The 19,282-nt window shown below is 59.5% G+C and overlaps 1 protein-coding gene across 1 annotated transcript in view; it reads left to right on the top strand.

The window, feature by feature from the left end:
• The window catches only part of HSPG2 (heparan sulfate proteoglycan 2), a 281,820-nt gene that overhangs the window by 212,442 nt on the left and 50,096 nt on the right, over nucleotides 1-19,282 (top strand). Inside the window, 7 exon segments of the mRNA XM_075328538.1 lie at nucleotides 11,758-11,912; nucleotides 11,981-12,119; nucleotides 12,197-12,340; nucleotides 14,153-14,287; nucleotides 14,382-14,563; nucleotides 17,232-17,427; nucleotides 17,506-17,685. Of these exon segments, the coding sequence (XP_075184653.1) occupies nucleotides 11,758-11,912; nucleotides 11,981-12,119; nucleotides 12,197-12,340; nucleotides 14,153-14,287; nucleotides 14,382-14,563; nucleotides 17,232-17,427; nucleotides 17,506-17,685 (1,131 nt within the window).

Here is a 19,282-nt window from a genome sequence, read left to right as displayed (position 1 = left end):
CAGACCACTCGCTCCGGGTCCGAGTCCGAGGGAGGCTGTGCCGCCTGCTCCTTAAGAGCTTTCAGGCTGTCGTCAGCTTCTAACGCTGCCTGAAACCCCTGACTAGATGTGGCCAGAATCGACGAGACTGTCACATCTTCGGTCAGTACCCCGGGACCTGTGTCCTGGCCTCCACCTGACTCGGCTGCCACTTGGTCAGAAGGGGAAGAGCTATCGGACCTCCGGGAGGCCCCTTGGCTTCCAGCACTCCCACTGCGGGTGACAGCGGCCACAGCCGCTGCGACCGTGGGTCGTGCCTGCTCCTCCTCCGTTCCTGACCAAGTCGCCGGTTCAGGCAGACCTACCTGGCTTCCTGACACCCCGGTTGTGGGGGAACCATGCACCGAGATCTTACCTGGGAGCACTTCCGCTCCTGGACCGGCCCCAATCTCACCTGCCTGTTCCCCTCCTGCAGCAACAGAACCCCGCTGTGAAATCTCTGGGGACCCCACATTTGCTGTGGTAGCCCCCACCCCACACACTGGTCCCCCCCCTGCAGCACCCTGCTCTCTGCTTATCCCTGCAGAGGGCAACAGATCCCAGCTCACAGGCTGGTTACTTGTAGAGGCATTGTCACACCTTTCTCTGACCCCCTCCCCTGTCACAGCTGCAGCTGTGTGTGTGTCTATGGTGTCTGTGCAAGCAGAAATATCAGAGTTCACTCCCTCCTCCCTTACATCATTCATAGATAACACATTAACATTGTCAGGAGTCATGTCAGTACTGGCTGAAGGTTCAGCCCTTGGGGGGGGCCCAAACTGGGAGGTTATCTGCCCCAAATCTGTCCCAAGTAGCACGTTTGCAGGGATCCGATCAGTTACCCCCACCTCTCTCACCCCTCGCCCTGCGCCCCAGTCCACATAAATGTCAGCAACAGGCAGCGCCGGGTCAATGCCTCCAATCCCGGAGACAGCGAGGGTTTTTCCAGGGATCAAGTCTTGGGGGGACACCATCTCAGGCCGCACCAGAGTCACCTCCGAGGCGCTGTCTCGCAGTCCTATGGTCACAGACCGGCCGACGGTGACAGGTTGGAAGCTGTCCAGGGACCTACCACCACCCCCACCCACACAATACACCTTGGGCGGCCCTTGGGACGGGGACGGAGCCGGGGCCTTGGGACGCTGAGGGCACATGGCCTTGAAGTGTCCAGGTAGGTTGCACTGGTGGCACCGTCTTGGTTCCGCCACGGGCCTGGAGAGGGGAGTTGAGGGGGACACCCCCTGCAGTCTAGGGGCAGGTGGGGCAGTCGCCGAATTCATCTTACCCCCTCTCCAGGTGCTGCTGGTGGCCGCTCTCCTGGCCTCAGGGGCCCGGTTGTTGGTGTAGTCATCGGCAAGGGCAGCTGTAGCCGTGGACCCCTTTGGCTTCTGGTCTCGGATGAACTGGCGGAGATCCTCAGGGCAGTTCCACAAGAGTTGCTCCGTGATGAACAAGTCCAGGATCTCCGGTCCGGTGGAAAGCTGCAGGCCTTGGGTCCAGTGGTCGGCAGCTCGGGCAAGTGCCCGCCGGTGGTCAGCCCAGGAGTCCTTTGGTCCCTTCTGTAGGCTCCGGAACTTCTTGCGGTAGGACTCTGGAGTGAGGTTGTACTGTTGGATCAGGGCCCGCTTGATGGTGTCGTAGCCTTGATCTGCCTCAGCAGGCAAGTCCCCAAGGATATCCAGGGCCTTACCCCTTAAACGGGGGGTCAGGTATTTGGCCCACTGGTCCTTGTCCAGATGGTGCTGCAAGCAAGTCCGTTCAAAAGCAGTCAAGAAAGAGTCCAAGTCTCCATCCTTCTCCAGCACTGGGAAGTCCTCAACACGGACCTTTGGAAGTTTGGTGTCTCGAAGGTCACATGTGGCTGATGAGGGCCGGAGCTGAGCTAGCTGCAGCTGGTAGTCACGGTCTGCCTGTCGCTCTCGCTCTTCACGCGCTGCCTGCCGCTCTCGCTCCGCAGCCTCACGCTCTGCGTGCCGCTCCGCAGCCTCAGCGTCACGCGCTGCCTGCCGCTCTGCCCTGCGCTCTGCCAGGAGTTCCTTGTAGCCCTTCTGGTCTCCAGCCTGGAGAAGGGCCATAGCCATTTGAAGAAGGCTATCCGAGCCTCCCAGGCTCGGTGGAATGGCACGTGGTGATCTGCGGCACGCTGCAGAGCTAGGCGATTCACTGTCCCTTTCAGAGCGGAGGGCTGGCATCTGGCTCGTTGAGGAACCTTGGGTGAGCTCCTCCTCATCTTGTCCAGCAGTGCCAGGTTGCGCAATGTCCTCGGCAGAACGGTTTTCTGGCGTCGAGCTCCTGGGGGACTCGTGGGCAACCTCCTCATTGCTGTCCACAGCACCGTCCTCCCTCTCTTCGGCTCCTGCCTTAGCATTGGCCAGTTGCATAGCTCTGCTCCTGGTGCCATCAGCCATTCTTGCAGACTTTTGGTCACTGACACAGAACTGACACCTGATGCCTCCACACACCTTACAGTATCTGCACTCTGACACTCTAGTGTTGAGCTAGTCTGAAGACCCCAGCAGCCACAGCTGCTGCAGGCAGTCTTTAGTGTCTGGGAGTATGGGTCTCACACTCACACACACTATTATCTCGATCCCACCGCTATGCCACCAATATGTCACAGACCACCGGGGGGGTCACTCAGAAATCCCCCCGCGCTGGCTACCAGTACGTCACAATCGGGGGGTAACAAGTGGGGGTCACCCCTCCTTTATACCTCCCGACCGACAGACAGAGCACGTGACGCGCTCTCTAGCGCCCCTCTTATAGTCAGGCCAATTATGGAATTGCCCGACCATAAGCAAGGAGGCCGCTATACTACTTATGCCGATTATTGAAGGGTCCCCGGTGAGAGTAAGGTATATATTCCCCCGACCTCCGCGGGCGGAATATATAAAATCTCCCCGAATCTCACTGGCCTCCCCACAATAATCCTTGGCACAATTCGCTGCCACCAACCGATTTACGGTAACTATTAGCCGAACACACAGACGTGGGATTCAAGATCGAGATAACAGAACAGCCCAAGATTAATTATATAATTTAATCAGCCTAAAGCACACTAGAAACTACAATATATACAATAGGGAATCTACAGAATATACATATGTCAGAGTACAGTTACAATCAAAGCATGGTTTACAAACAGGTATGCAATTCAATCAGTTACCTTGTGCGTCTGGCCACAGGGGGGCGCTGTACCCAGGTTTCTAGGATCCTTCCCACAGATGTTTCCTACACGTGCCCCCAGCGAAAAGAACACTGGAAAAATGGCCGAAGTAGGGTTATCAACCTGGGCAAGTCCAGGTCCCCTCCTACCTTCGTGACCTCAGAGGGAGCACTGCTCCACCCCTGGCTTGAGTTATGGACAATCCACAACATGGAATATGGGCCATAACTTTGCCTGGGAGCGTCGTAGGCGGACGCCAATGCTCTCATTGTGACAGTTATGAATTTAGCTACAGAACGAGGGGACTCATGACCTGCCTGCCAGTTCCCCATTGGCTGATATCACGCCTGGGGCATTTCCCAATGTCCTGCTCCCATAAAAAGGGTGTGCCGGCATCGTCCGCATGCGGAGACACCATTTTTATGGTTGCCATATTTATCGGAAATATGGCTTGCGAGATATGAACCATTTTTTACTGGAGTCGTTCTGTCTGGCTATTTCCATAGCCTTGCTAACTAGCTAGCAGCCCCCACTACAGGGTCACGGCAGGGAGTCATCCTGTGTCCATTGTCCCCACACCACCTCATCTCCATATCACAGGAGATGGCCATGGGATTTGTTGCTAAACCAGTTGTGTGAAGGAAAGGGGGGGTGACACCAGGAGAGGGCTTCCTGACATACTTGAATATCATGATTTATCGTCATATCTCCGGATTTACCTCACAGTGGACATTGAGAACAAGAAGGGAGGGGGCACTGCCAGGGAGTGATGAGAGCGATTATGACTGGAAATCATAATTCCTCTTCATATCCCAGGATTTGCCTCACACCTCCCCCCTTTTGAGGGCGCTAGGGGGCAGCACACTCCGGTGTTCCCCCGTGCGCCCGTCCGCGACCTCTCCTTGTCGGGACAGCCCCTCTGCGTTACCGTGGTCCCGGCCCCTGTTGTGGCGAATGGTGAAGTTGTATTGCTGGAGCGCAAGGCTCCATCGCAACAATCGCCCATTCGTCCCAGAGACGGTGTGCAACCAGCTGAGGGGATTGTGGTCCGTCTCCACGATGAAGTGGCGCCCGTATAGATAGGGTTGCAGACGCTGCAGGGCCCACACTATGGCCAGGCACTCCTTTTCCATCGTGGAATAGGCCACTTCCCTTGGTAACAGCTTCCTGCTCAGGTACAAGACTGGGTGCTCTTGGCTCGCAGAGTCCACCTGGCTGAGCACCGCACCGAGGCCGAAGTCACTGGCGTCGGTCTGTACTACAAACGGCCGCGTGAAGTCGGCTGCCTGTAGCACGGGCGGGCTGGACAGGGCGTCCTTTAGGGCCCGGAAGGCTGTCTCGCAGTCCATTGTCCAATCGACTGCAGAGGGCAGCTTCTTCTTGGTGAGGTCCGTCAAGGGCTTTGCCAGGCTACTATAGCATGGAACAAACCTCCTATAGTACCCAGCGGTCCCCAAGAAGGACATCACCTGCTTCTTGGTCCTGGGGGTGGGCCAGGACGCGATGGCCTCCACTTTCTCAGGCTCGGGCTTCAGTGTTCTCCCGCCTACCCGGTGACCGAGGTACTGGACCTCGCTCATGGCCAGCTGACACTTTCCCGGCTTGATGGTCAAACCTGCCTGGTGGATCCGCCTGAGCACCTGTGCTAGATGCTCTAGGTGGTCCTCCCAGGTGGGACTGAAGACGGCAATGTCATCCAGGTACGCGGCCGCGTACCCTTCAAGTCCCTTGAGCAGGGTGTTGACCATCCGCTGGAAAGTGGCAGGGGCATTCCTCATCCCAAATGGCATCACCGTGGACTCGTACAGTCCAAATGGGGTAATAAAGGCAGAGCGTTCCCTGGCCTTGCGAGTCAGGGGGATCTGCCAATATCCCCGGCTCAGATCCATGATGGTCAGGTACTGAGCCCCGGCCAACTGATCGAGCAGGTCATCGATGCGTGGCATTGGGTACGCATCGGCGACCGTGACAGCATTGAGCCCCCTGTAGTCCACGCAGAACCGAGTGGTTTGGTCCTTCTTAGGGACGAGGACTACAGGCGAGGCCCAAGCGCTGTTGGATGCCTGGATCACCCCCAGCTTCAGCATCTCGTCAATCTCCTGGCGCATGTGTTGCTGCACCTCCAGGGAGACCCGATATGCTGAACGCCGGATCGGGGGATGATCCCCAGTGTCCACGTGATGGACAGCCAAGTCAGTCCTTCCGGGCTGGTTGGTAAACAACCCCCGGAAGGGGTGTAGGGTGGCCCACAGCTGGGACCGTTGGTCCTCCAAGAGCTGGTGGCCAACCTCCACATCCTCAATGGATCCGCCTGCCCTAACCTGGGCTAGCATATCCAAGAGGGTTTCCGCTTCTCCCTCCTCGGGCAGGTTGCACACCGGGAGCGCACATGCCTCCCGCTCATGATGTGCCTTCATCATGTTCACATGGAAGGGCTTCCGCCTTCCACGGGCAGGGTCCAGGGTGACCAGGTACGTCACAGGGTTGAGCTGCTGGTACACGAGGTATGGGCCTTCCCAGGCTGCCTGAAGCTTGTCCTGTGGTACGGGGACCAGTACCCACACCTTTTGACCCACTTGGTAGGTCCTCTCACAAGCGTTCTGGTCGTACCAACGCTTCTGATCGGCCTGGGCTTGAGCCATATTGTCGTGTACCAGTTGCGTCACGGCCTGCATTTTGTCCCGGAAGCGCATGACATACTCGATAACCGACACTCCAGGGGTGGCCAAATCCCCTTCCCAAGCCTCTTTCACCAGAGCCAGGGGGCCCCGCACACGTCGCCCGTACAGGAGCTCAAACGGTGAGAATCCTGTTGAGGCCTGTGGAACCTCCCGGTAAGCAAATAACAGGTGTGGGAGATACCGCTCCCAGTCACGCCCATGGGAGTCGACCAACATCTTAAGCATCTGCTTTAAGGTGCCATTAAACCGCTCGCACAGGCCATTAGTCTGTGGATGGTACGGGCTGGCCACCAGATGTCGCACCTGGACTTGCTTACAGAGGGCCTCCATCAGCTGGGACATGAATTGGGTCCCCCGGTCAGTGAGCATTTCCTGGGGAAAACCCACTCGGGAGAAAATCTCCAGCAATGCGGTAGCCACCTTGTCAGCCCGAATGGACGACAAGGCCACTGCTTCTGGGTACCGGGTGGCATAGTCCACTACCGTCAGTATGAAGCGTTTCCCGGAGCTGCTGGGGATGGCCAGCGGGCCGACCAGATCCACAGCCACCCTTCTGAAAGGCTCATCGATGATGGGCAGAGATACCAGTGGGGCTTTGGGGTGTGGCCCCGCCTTCCCCACTCTCTGACAGGTTTCACACGAACGGCAGTAGGCAGCCACATCGGCCCCCATTTTTGGCCAGTAGAAATGCTGGTTTAACCTGGCCTTGGTCTTAGCGATCCCTAGGTGTCCGGCCATCGGAATCTCATGTGCGATCCGCAACAACTCCGTCCGGAACGGATAGGGTACCACTAACTGTCGGTCCCTGGGCCACGCCTCCGGTGAACCCTGCTGGACCGTGACCCGGTACAGCCGTCCTTGGTCCCAGACCACTCGCTCCGGGTCCGAGTCCGAGGGAGGCTGTGCCGCCTGCTCCTTTAGAGCTTTCAGGCTGTCGTCAGCTTCTAACGCTGCCTGAAACCCCTGACTAGATGTGGCCAGAATCGACGAGACTGTCACATCTTCGGTCAGTACCCCGGGACCTGTGTCCTGGCCTCCACCTGACTCGGCTGCCACTTGGTCAGAAGGGGGAGAGCTATCGGACCTCCGGGAGGCCCCTTGGCTTCCAGCACTCCCACTGCGGGTGACAGCGGCCACAGCCGCTGCGACCGTGGGTCGTGCCTGCTCCTCCTCCGTTCCTGACCAAGTCGCCGGTTCAGGCAGACCTACCTGGCTTCCTGACACCCCGGTTGTGGGGGAACCCTGCACCGAGATCTTACCTGGGAGCACTTCCGCTCCGGGACCGGCCCCAATCTCACCTGCCTGTTCCCCCCCTGCAGCAACAGAACCCCGCTGTGAAATCTCTGGGGACCCCACATTTGCTGTGGTAGCCCCCACCCCACACACTGGTCCTCCCCCTGCAGCACCCTGCTCTCTGCTTATCCCTGCAGAGGGCAACAGATCCCAGCTCACAGGCTGATTACTTGTAGAGGCATTGTCACACCTTTCTCTGACCCCCTCCCCTGTCACAGCTGCAGCTGTGTGTGTGTCTATGGTGTCTATGCAAGCAGAAATATCAGAGTTCACTCCCTCCTCCCTTACATCATTCATAGATAACACATTAACATTGTTAGGAGTCATGTCAGTACTGGCTGAAGGGTCAGCCCTTGGGGGGGCCCAAACTGGGAGGTTATCTGCCCCAAATCTGTCCCAAGTAACACGTTTGCGGGGATCCGATCAGTTACCCCCACCTCTCTCACCCCTCGCCCTGCGCCCCAGTCCACATAAATGCCAGCAACAGGCAGCGCCGGGTCAATGCCTCCAATCCCGGAGACAGCGAGGGTTTTTCCAGGTATCAAGTCTTGGGGGGACACCATCTCAGGCCGCACCAGAGTCACCTCCGAGGCGCTGTCTCGCAGTCCTATGGTCACAGACCGGCCGACGGTGACAGGTTGGAAGCTGTCCAGGGACCTACCACCACCCCCACCCACACAATACACCTTGGGCGGCCCTTGGGACGGGGACGGAGCCGGGGCCTTGGGACGCTGAGGGCACATGGCCTTGAAGTGTCCAGGTAAGTTGCACTGGTGGCACCGTCTTGGCTCTGCCACGGGCCTGGAGAGGGGAGTTGAGGGGGACACCCCCTGCAGTCTAGGGGCAGGTGGGGCAGTCGCAGAATTCATCTTACCCCCTCTCCAGGTGCTGCTGGTGGCTGCTCTCCTGGCCTCAGGGGCCCGGTTGTTGGTGTAGTCATCGGCCAGGGCAGCTGTAGCCGTGGACCCCTTTGGCTTCTGGTCTCGGATGAACTGGCGGAGATCCTCAGGGCAGTTCCACAAGAGTTGCTCTGTGATGACCAAGTCTAGGATCTCTGGTCCGGTGGTAAGCTGCAGGCCTTGGGTCCAGTGGTCGGCAGCTCGGGCAAGTGCCCGCCGGTGGTCAGCCCAGGAGTCCTTTGGTCCCTTCTGCAGGGTCCGGAACTTCTTGCGGTAGGACTCCGGAGTGAGGTTGTACTGTTGGATCAGGGCCCGCTTGATTGTGTCGTAGCCCTGATCTGCCTCAGTAGGCAAGTCCCCAAGGATTTCCAGGGCCTTACCCCTTAAACGGGGGGTCAAGTATTTGGCCCACTGGTCCTTGTCCAGATGGTGCTGCAGGCAAGTCCGTTCAAAAGCAGTCAGGAAAGAGTCCAAGTCTCCATCCTTCTCCAGCACTGGGAAGTCCTCAACACGGACCTTTGGAAGTTTGGTGTCTTGAAGGTCACGTGTGGCTGATGAGGGCCGGAGCTGAGCTAGCTGCAGCTGGTGCTCACGCTCTGCCTGTTGCTGTCGCTCCGCAGCCTCACGCTCTGCCTGGCGCTCTTCACGCGCTGCCTGCCGCTCCGCAGCCTCAGCGTCACGCGCTGCCTGTCGCTCACGCTCGGCCATGAGTATCTCGTAGGTATCCCGGTCTCCAGCCATAAGCCTGGCCAAGGCAGCTTGAAGGAGGGCCTCTGCACCTCTCAGGCCGGAGGGATTGGCAAGTGGTGATCTGCGGCACGCTGCAGAGCCAGGTGATTCACTGTCCATTTCAGAGCGGAGGACTGGCATCTGGCTCGTTGAGGACCCTTGGGCGAGCTCCTCCTCATTTTGTCCAGCAGTGCCAGGTTGTGCGATGTCCTCTGCAGAGCTGTTCTCTGGCGTCGGGCTCTTGGAGGGCTCGTGGACAACCTCCTCATCGTCTCTGGCCTGAGCATCGGCCATTCCTTTGGCTTTGCTCCTGGTGCTCTCAGCCATTGTTGCAGACTTTGGTCACTGACACAGAACTGACACCTGATGCACCCACACACCTTACAGTATCTGCACTCTGACACTCTAGTGTTGGTCTGGTCTGAAGACCCCAGCAGCCACAGCTGCTGCAGGCAGTCTTTAGTGTCTGGGAGTATGGGTCTCACACTCACACACACTATTATCTCGATCCCACCGCTATGCCACCAATATGTCACGAACCACCGGGGGGGTCACTCAGAAATCCCCCGCGCTGGCTACCAGTACGTCACAATCGGGGGGTAACAAGTGGGGGTCACCCCTCCTTTATACCTCCCGACCGACAGACAGAGCACGTGATGCGCTCTCTAGCGCCCCTCTTATAGTCAGGCCAATTATGGAATTGCCCGACAATAAGCAAGGAGGCCGCTATACTACTTATGCCGATTATTGAAGGGTCCCCGGTGAGAGTAGGGTATATATTCCCCCGACCTCCGCGGGCGGAATATATAAAACCTCCCCGAATCTCACTGGCCTCCCCACAATAATCCTTGGCACAACTCGCTGCCACCAACCGCTTCACGGTAACTATTAGCCGAACACACAGACGTGGGATTCAAGATCGAGATAACAGAGCAGCCCAAGATTAATTATATAATTTAATCAGCCTAAAGCCACACTAGAAAATACAATATATACAATAGGAGATCTACAGAATATACATATGTCAGAGCACAGTTACAGATAAAGCATGGTTTACAAACAGGCATACACAGTTCCAGCAGTTACCTTGTGCGTCTGGCCACAGGGGGGCGCTGTAGACCAGGTTTCCAGGATCTTTCCCACAGATGTTTCCTACACGTGACCCCCGGCGAAAGAACACTGGAAAATGGCCGAAGTAGGGTTATCAACCTGGGCAAATCCAGGTCCCCTCCTACCTTAGTGACCTCAGAGGGAGCACTGCTCCACCCCTGGCTGGAGTTATGGACAATATCCACAACATGGAATATGGGCCATAACTTTGCCTGGGAGCGTCGTAGGCGGACGCCAACGCTCTCATTGTGACAGTTATGAATTTAGCTACAGAACGAGAGGACTCATGACTTGTCTACTAGTTCCCCATTGGCTGATATCACGCCTGGGGTACTTCCCAATGTCCTACTCCCATAAAAAAGGTGTGCCAGCATCGTCCGCATGCAGAGACACCATTTTTATGGTTGCCATATTTATCGGAAATATGGCTTGCGAGATATGAACCATATTTTACTGGAGTCGTTCTGTCTGGATACTTCCAAGCTTGCTAATTAGATAGCAGCCCCTACCACAGGGTCATGGCAGGGAGTCATCCTGTGTCCATTGTTCCCACATCATCTAATCTCCATATCACAGGAGATTGCCATGGGATGTGTTGCTGGGATGTGACACCTTCCCAGATGGTGGACCTTGAGAACAAGAAGGGAGGGGGCACTGCCAGGGAGTGATGAGAGCGATTATGACTGGAAATCATAATTCCTCTTCATATCCCAGGATTTGCCTCACAGTCCTCATGAATCTCTGGAGTCCACGGCTGTCCGCTGAGGGTGCACGTGAGAACGTCCATAACCTCACGCACACAGCAGTGGTCCTCATGAACCTCTGGGGTCCACGGCTGTCCGCTGAGGGTGCACGTGAGGACGTCCACAACCTCACGCACACAGCAGTGGTCCTCATGAACCTCTGGGGTCCACGGCTGTCCGCTGAGGGTGCACATGAGGACGTCCATAACCTCACGCACACAGCAGTGGTCCTCATGAACCTCTGGGGTCCACGGCTGTCCGCTGAGGGTGCACGTGAGGACTTCCACAACCTCATGGACACAGCAGTGGTCCTCATGAACCACTGGGGTCCACGGCTTTCCGCTGAGGGTGCACGTGAGGACGTCCATAACCTCACGCACACAGCAGTGGTCCTCATGAACCTCTGGGGTCCACGGCTGTCCGCTGAGGGTGCACGTGAGGACGTCCATAACCTCACGCACACAGCAGTGGTCCTCATGAACCTCTGGGGTCCACGGCTGTCCGCTGAGGGTGCACGTGAGGACGTCCATAACCTCACGCACACAGCAGTGGTCCTCATGAACCTCTGGGGTCCACGGCTGTCCGCTGAGGGTGCATGTGAGGACGTCCATAACCTCACGGACACAGCAGTGGTCCTCATGAACCTCTGGGGTCCACGGCTGTCCGCTGAGGGTGCATGTGAGGACGTCCATAACTTCAAGCACACAGCAGTGGTCCTCATGAACCTCTGGGGTCCACGGCTGTCCGCTGAGGGTGCACGTGAGGACGTCCATAACCTCACGCACACAGCAGTGGTCCTCATGAACCTCTGGGGTCCACAGCTGTCCGCTGAGGGTGCACGTGAGGACGTCCATAACCTCACGGATACAGCAGTGGTCCTCATGAACCTCTGGGGTCCACGGCTGTCCGCTGAGGGTGCATGTGAGGACGTCCATAACCTCACGGACACAGCAGTGGTCCTCATGAACCTCTGGGGTCCACGGCTGTCCGCTGAGGGTGCACGTGAGGACGTCCATAACCTCACGCACACAGCAGTGGTCCTCATGAACCTCTGGGGTCCACGGCTGTCCGCTGAGGGTGCACGTGAGGACGTCCATATTCTATGTCTGTGTCCTCAGAGCCCGCAAACATCCCCTCACCAATCCTCATCGAGAAGACTCCGGGGCCCGTGACCGAGGGGCAGACCGTGGATATGAACTGCGTGGTCATCGGAAGTCCACATGCCACCGTCACCTGGATGCGTCCAGGAGCGAGCTTCAACCCAAATCACCAGGTAATAGAGATCACCAAGTGTCCAGCGTGGCACCTGCAGTCCCATGTAACCCCCCCCCCTCTGTGCAGATCTCGGGCTCCCGGCTCCGCATCCTCCAGGCCTCCGGTGCAGACTCGGGGGAGTACGTCTGCCATTCCCGCTCTCCGTCCGGCGTGCTGACGGCCTCCATGCTCCTCAGCGTCCTCCCCGGGGCGCAGACCGTGTACCGTAAGTTGCCCTCTTCCCGCTGGCGGCGGCCGGTCTCTTGCTCCCTCTGTGGCCACTGACGTTCCTCTGATCTGTAGGTCTGGAGTCTCCGGTCATCTCCATCAATCCTCCCAGCGCCACCATCCGCCAGGGGGAGAACGCCACCTTCAGATGCCACGTCCACACCGGAGCGCAGCCGATACGCGTCACCTGGAAAATGGGCCAGAACCAGCCTGTGCAGGGTAATGTGAGGGGCTGCAGCCTGTGCAGGGTAATGTGGGGGGCTGCAGCCTGTGCAGGGTAATGTGGCGGGGGCTGCAGCCTGTGCAGGGTAATGTGGCGGGGGCTGCAGCCTGTGCAGGGTAATGTGGGGGGCTGCAGCCTGTGCAGGGTAATGTGGGGGGACGCAGCCTGTGGAGGGTAATGTGGTGGGGGCCGCAGCTTGTGCAGGGTAATGTGGCGGGGGCTGCAGCCTGTGCAGGGTAATGTGGGGGGACGCAGCCTGTGCAGGGTAATGTGGTGGGGGACGCAGCCTGTGCAGGGTAATGTGGCGGGGGCTGCAGCCTGTGCAGGGTAATGTGGTGGGGGGCTGCAGCCTGTGCAGGGTAATGTGGCGGGGGGCCGCAGCCTGTGCAGGGTAATGTGGCGGGGGCTGCAGCCTGTGCAGGGTAATGTGGGGGGACGCAGCCTGTGCAGGGTAATGTGGTGGGGGACGCAGCCTGTGCAGGGTAATGTGGCGGGGGCTGCAGCCTGTGCAGGGTAATGTGGCGGGGGCTGCAGCCTGTGCAGGGTAATGTGGCGGGGGGTCGCAGCCTGTGCAGGGTAATGTGGTGGGGGGCTGCAGCCTGTGCAGGGTAATGTGGGGGGCTGCAGCCTGTGCAGGGTAATGTGGTGGGGGCTGCAGCCTGTGCAGGGTAATGTGGCGGGGGGCCGCAGCCTTTGCAGGGTAATGTGGTGGGGGCCGCAGCCTGTGCAGGGTAATGTGGCGGGGGGGCGCAGCCTGTGCAGGGTAATGTGGTGGGGGGCTGCAGCCTGTGCAGGGTAATGTGGGGGGCTGCAGCCTGTGCAGGGTAATGTGGTGGGGGCTGCAGCCTGTGCAGGGTAATGTGGTGGGGGCTGCAGCCTGTGCAGGGTAATGTGGCGGGGGCTGCAGCCTGTGCAGGGTAATGTGGCGGGGGCTGCAGCCTGTGCAGGGTAATGTGGCGGGGGGTCGCAGCCTGTGCAGGGTAATGTGGTGGGGGGCTGCAGCCTGTGCAGGGTAATGTGGGGGGCTGCAGCCTGTGCAGGGTAATGTGGTGGGGGCTGCAGCCTGTGCAGGGTAATGTGGCGGGGGGCCGCAGCCTTTGCAGGGTAATGTGGTGGGGGCCGCAGCCTGTGCAGGGTAATGTGGCGGGGGGCCGCAGCCTGTGCAGGGTAATGTGGTGGGGGGCTGCAGCCTGTGCAGGGTAATGTGGGGGGCTGCAGCCTGTGCAGGGTAATGTGGTGGGGGCTGCAGCCTGTGCAGGGTAATGTGGTGGGGGCTGCAGCCTGTGCAGGGTAATGTGGCGGGGGCTGCAGCCTGTGCAGGGTAATGTGGCGGGGGGCTGCAGCCTGTGCAGGGTAATGTGGTGGGGGCTGCAGCCTGTGCAGGGTAATGTGGCGGGGGCTGCAGCCTGTGCAGGGTAATGTGGTGGGGGGCTGCAGCCTGTGCAGGGTAATGTGGTGGGGGCTGCAGCCTGTGCAGGGTAATGTGGCGGGGGCTGCAGCCTGTGCAGGGTAATGTGGCGGGGGGCCGCAGCCTTTGCAGGGTAATGTGGTGGGGGCCGCAGCCTTTGCAGGGTAATGTGGTGGGGGCCGCAGCCTGTGCAGGGTAATGTGGCGGGGGGCCGCAGCCTGTGCAGGGTAATGTGGGGGGCTGCAGCCTGTGCAGGGTAATGTGGCTATGGACGCAGCCTGTGCAGGGTAATGTGGTGGGGGGCTGCAGCCTGTGCAGGGTAATGTGGGGGGCTGCAGCCTGTGCAGGGTAATGTGGCGGGGGGCCGGGGCCTCTGCTCATCTCTGCTTTGTCTCTGCAGATAACGTCCACATCAGCGCCAATGGCTCCATTATCACAGTGGTGGGCGCCCATCACAAGAACCAGGGCTCATACCGTTGCGTGGCCGCCAACGCCTTTGGGGCAGTGGACAGCGCAGTGACCCTGGTGGTGGAGGGTGAGTGATGGCCGCCGCGGCCCCCGCTGTCTCCTCGTCCCCGCTGACTGCGTGCGGTGGGAGTCCTCGGTGATCGGACATTGCTGTGTTGCAGGGCGCCCCACCGTCTCGGTGATTCCTCCAGGACCCGTGAAGGTGAATGTGGGAGAAACGGTGAATCTGGAATGTTCCGGGGTGGGAGACCCTCGTCCTGTGGTCAGCTGGCGCCGCACCGGATCCCGACAGACGATTCGCCAGCAGAACCACGTTCCCCTGGACAGTCACGCGGTGCTGCAGGTACTGAGCCACGAGCCACGAGAGTCCGTACAAGACCCGTCATTGCAGAACCCAATGTATACCGCCCCTGTGTGTAGAGAGGATGTGCTGATAACATGGTGTAGGGGGACACGACCATCGTATCACAGTTTGGGTGGGCCGGCCTCGCTCGGTTCTCGCTGCCCCTGTGGTCCCTGTGTGCACAGTTTGGGTGGGCCGGCCTCGCTCGGTTCCCGCCGCCCCTGTGCTCCCTGTGTGTACAGTTTGGGTGGGCCGGCCTCGCTCGGTTCCTGCCTCCCCTGTGGTTCCTGTGTGTACAGTTTGGGTGGGCCGGCCTCGCTCGGTTCTCGCTGCCCCGTGGTTCCTGTGTGCACAGTTTGGGTGGGCCGGCCTCGCTCGGTTCCTGCCTCCCCTGTGGTTCCTGTGTGTACAGTTTGGGTGGGCCGGCCTCGCTCGGTTCCCGCCTCCCCCGTGGTCCTTGTGTGTACAGTTTTGGTGGGCCGCCCTTTGCTCGGTTCCTGCCTCCCCCGTGGTCCCTGTGTGTACAGTTTGGGTGGGCCGGCCTCGCTCGGTTCCCGCCTCCCCCGTGGTCCCTCTGTGTACAGTTTGGGTGGGCCGGCCTCGCTCGGTTCCTGCCTCCCCCGTGGTCCCTGTGTGTACAGTTTGGGTGGGCCGCCCTTTGCTCGGTTCCTGCCTCCCCCGTGGTCCCTGTGTGCACAGTTTGGGTGGGCCGGCCTCGCTCGGTTCCTGCCTCCTTCGTGGTTCCTGTGTGCACAGTTTGGGTGGGCCGGCTTCGCTCGGTGCCCGCTTTTCCCGTGGTCCCTCTGTGTACAGTTTGGGTGGGCCGGCCTCGCTCGGTTCCCGCCTCCCCCGTGGTCCCTCTGTGTACAGTTTGGGTGGGCCGCCCTTTGCTCGGTTCCTGCCTCCCCCGTGGTCCCTGTGTGTACAGTTTGGGTGGGCCGGCCTCGCTCGGTTCTCGCTGCCCCGTGGTCCCTGTGTGTACAGTTTGGGTGGGCCGGCCTCGCTCGGTTCCTGCCTCCCCCGTGGTCCCTGTGTGTACAGTTTGGGTGGGCCGGCCTCGCTCGGTTCCCGCCTCCCCCGTGGTCCCTCTGTGTACAGTTTGGGTGGGCCGGCCTCACTCGGTTCCCGCCTCCCCTGTGGTCCCTGTGTGCACAGTTTGGGTGGGCCGGCCTCGCTCGGTTCCCGCCTCCCCCGTGGTCCCTCTGTGTACAGTTTGGGTGGTCCGGCCTCGCTCGGTTCCCGCCTCCCCTGTGGGTCCCTCTGTATACAGTTTGGGTGGGCCGGCCTCGCTCGGTTCCTGCCTCCCCCGTGGTTCCTGTGTGCACAGTTTGGGTGGGCCGGCCTCGCTCGGTTCCTGTGTGCACAGTTTGGGTGGGCCGGCCTCGCTCGGTTCCCGCCTCCCCCGTGGTCCCTCTGTGTACAGTTTGGGTGGGCCGCCCTTTGCTCGGTTCCCGCCTCCCCCGTGGTCCCTCTGTGTGTACAGTTTGGGTGGGCCGGCCTCGCTCGGTTCCTGCCTCCCCCGTGGTTCCTGTGTGCACAGTTTGGGTGGGCCGGCCTCGCTCGGTTCCTGCCTCCCCCGTGGTCCGTGTGTGTACAGTTTGGGTGGGCCGGCCTCGCTCGGTTCCTGTGTGCACAGTTTGGGTGGGCCGGCCTCGCTCGGTTCCTGCCTCCCCCGTGGTTCCTGTGTGCACAGTTTGGGTGGGCCGGCGTCGCTCGGTGCCCGCTTCCCCCGTGGTTCCTGTGTGCACAGTTTGGGTGGGCCGGCCTAGCTCGGTTCCTGCCCCCCCCCTGGGTTCCCTGTGTGCACAGTTTGGGTGGGCCGGCCTCGCTCGGTTCCTGCCTCCCCCGTGGTTCCTGTGTGCACAGTTTGGGTGGGCCGCCCTTTGCTCGGTTCCCGCCTCCCGCATGGTCCCTCTGTGTGTACAGTTTGGGTGGGCCGGCCTCGCTCGGTTCCTGCCTCCCCCGTGGTTCCTGTGTGCACAGTTTGGGTGGGCCGGCCTCGCTCGGTTCCTGCCTCCCCCGTGGTCCGTGTGTGTACAGTTTGGGTGGGCCGGCCTCGCTCGGTTCCTGTGTGCACAGTTTGGGTGGGCCGGCCTCGCTCGGTTCCTGCCTCCCCCGTGGTTCCTGTGTGCACAGTTTGGGTGGGCCGGCCTCGCTCGGTGCCCGCTTCCCCCGTGGTCCCTGTGTGCACAGTTTGGGTGGGCCGGCCTCGCTCGGTTCCTGCCTCCCCCGTGGTTCCTGTGTGCACAGTTTGGGTGGGCCGCCCTTTGCTCGGTTCCTGCCCCCCCCCCTGGGTTCCCTGTGTGCACAGTTTGGGTGGGCCGGCCTCGCTCTGTTCCTGCCTCCCCCGTGGTTCCTGTGTGTACAGTTTGGGTGGGCCGGCCTCGCTCGGTGCCCGCTTCCCCTGTGGTCCCTGTGTGCACAGTTTGGGTGGGCCGGCCTCGCTCGGTTCCTGCCTCCCCCGTGGTTCCTGTGTGCACAGTTTTGGTGGGCCGGCCTCACTCGGTGCCCGCTTCCCCCGTGGTTCCTGTGTGCACAGTTTGGGTGGGCCGGCCTAGCTCGGTTCCTGCCGCCCCCGTGGTCCCTGTGTGTACGGTTTGGGTGGGCCGGCCTCGCTCGGTGCCCGCTTCTCCCGTGTTCTCAGGTTTTTTGTCTTTTTCTGCTCCAGATCCCGTCGGTGAAGTTGGGCGACTCTGGATCTTACACCTGCGTTGGCCACAACCCGGCCGGCTCTGCTCAGGCCCTGGTGGAGGTGATTGTGGAGGACCGAGCCGTGAAGCCCAGCGCTCCAGTGGCCTCTGTGGAGCAGCCGGTGCAGGTGGTCCAGGCCGGGGAGACGGCCACACTGCGATGTTCTGCAGCAGGTGAGGTCACCGCTTCCTCACACGTTTCTCCTCTATTTTATCTGTAGAAACTCAATTCTTCCATTTCCCGTTTTTCAGGAAACCCAACTCCGAGCATCTCGTGGTCCAAGCTGCGTGCGCCACTGCCCTGGCAGCACCGGATCGTGAACGACAGCCTGGTCATCCCCAGAGTGGCGCAGCAGGACTCCGGCCAGTACATCTGCAACGCCTCCAACGCCGACGGGCACGCCGAGGCCTTCATTACCCTGGACGTAGAAAGTAAGCAACGCTCTGCAGCTGCGTCCTCGCTGTACGGCCTGTATTGTGGGGATTGTCTGCAGCCCCGTCCTCGCTGTATGGCCTGTATTGTGGGGATTGTCTGCAGCGGTGTCCTCGCTGTGCGGCCTGTATTGTGGGGATTGTCTGCAGCCGCGTCCTCGCTGTACAGCCTGTATTGTGGGGATTGTCTGCAGCCGCGTCCTCGCTGTACAGCCTGTATTGTGGGGATTGTCTGCAGCCGCGTCCTCGCTGTACAGCCTGTATTGTGAGGACTGTCTGCAGCCGCGTCCTCGCTGTACGGCCTGTATTGTGGGGATTGTCTGCAGCCGCGTCCTCGCTGTACAGCCTGTATTGTGGGGATTGTCTGCAGCCGTGTCCTCGCTGTGCGGCCTGTATTGTGGGGATTGTCTGCAGCCGCGTCCTCGCTGTACGGCCTGTATTGTGGGGATTGTCTGCAGCCGCGTCCTCACTGTACAGCCTGTATTGTGGAGACTGTCTGCAGCCGCGTCCTCGCTGTACAGCCTGTATTGTGAGGACTGTCTGCAGCCGCGTACTCGCTGTACGGCCTTTATTGTGGGGATTGTCTGCAGCCGTGTCCTCGCTGTGCGGCCTGTATTGTGGGGATTGTCTGCAGCCGCGTCCTCGCTGTACGGCCTGTATTGTGGGGATTGTCTGCAGCCGTGTCCTCGCTGTACTGCCTGTATTGTGGGGATTGTCTGCAGCCGCGTCCTCGCTGTACAGCCTGTATTGTGGAGACTGTCTGCAGCTGCGTCCTCGCTGTACGGCCTGTATTGTGAGGACTGTCTGCAGCCGCGTCCTCGCTGTGCGGCCTGTATTGTGGGGATTGTCTGCAGCCGCGTCCTCGCTGTACGGCCTGTATTGTGGGGATTGTCTGCAGCCGTGTCCTCGCTGTACGGCCTGTATTGTGGGGATTGTCTGCAGCCGTGTCCTCGCTGTGCGGCCTGTATTGTGGGGATTAATGAATTGCATACCTGCTATGAATATTAGGAAAAAGGAGATATTTAGCAATCGCATTGATCAATGTAACTGAGCCCCAAGGCCTCGTCAAGGCATATCTCTATATTGGGGTCCCTAGCTCTGTGACCCTAACTGTGTGTCATCTCATTGCAATTAAAAACTGCTATGGGTGGAGAGGGGTAACTAAGGACTTTCTTATATAGGAGATGGAAAAAACATGGCCGAAAGGGGCGGAGCTGTGTTCACATTCAGAAAAAAACTACATATAACTGAATAGGATAACTGAAGTGAGCACTAATATATATATATATATATGAGTGCAAGCCAAAAATACATACTATATATAAGAATAAGGCTGCACATCAAACTTAGATAATGGTATAATGCCTCAAGCATATGGAAAAATATTGGAATATACAATGAAAAATGCTACTTGCTAATTTGAACATGTGAATAATGAATTGCATACCTGCTATGAATATTAGGAAAAAGGAGATATTTAGCAATCGCATTGATCAATGTAACTGAGCCCCAAGGCCTCGTCAAGGCATATCTCTATATTGGGGTCCCTAGCTCTGTGACCCTAACTGTGTGTCATCTCATTGCAATTAAAAACTGC

Source organism: Anomaloglossus baeobatrachus, chromosome 11 (genome assembly GCF_048569485.1).
Source record: "Anomaloglossus baeobatrachus isolate aAnoBae1 chromosome 11, aAnoBae1.hap1, whole genome shotgun sequence".
Classification (NCBI taxonomy): domain Eukaryota; kingdom Metazoa; phylum Chordata; class Amphibia; order Anura; family Aromobatidae; genus Anomaloglossus; species Anomaloglossus baeobatrachus.
This window is presented reverse-complemented; position numbering and strand designations above follow the sequence as displayed.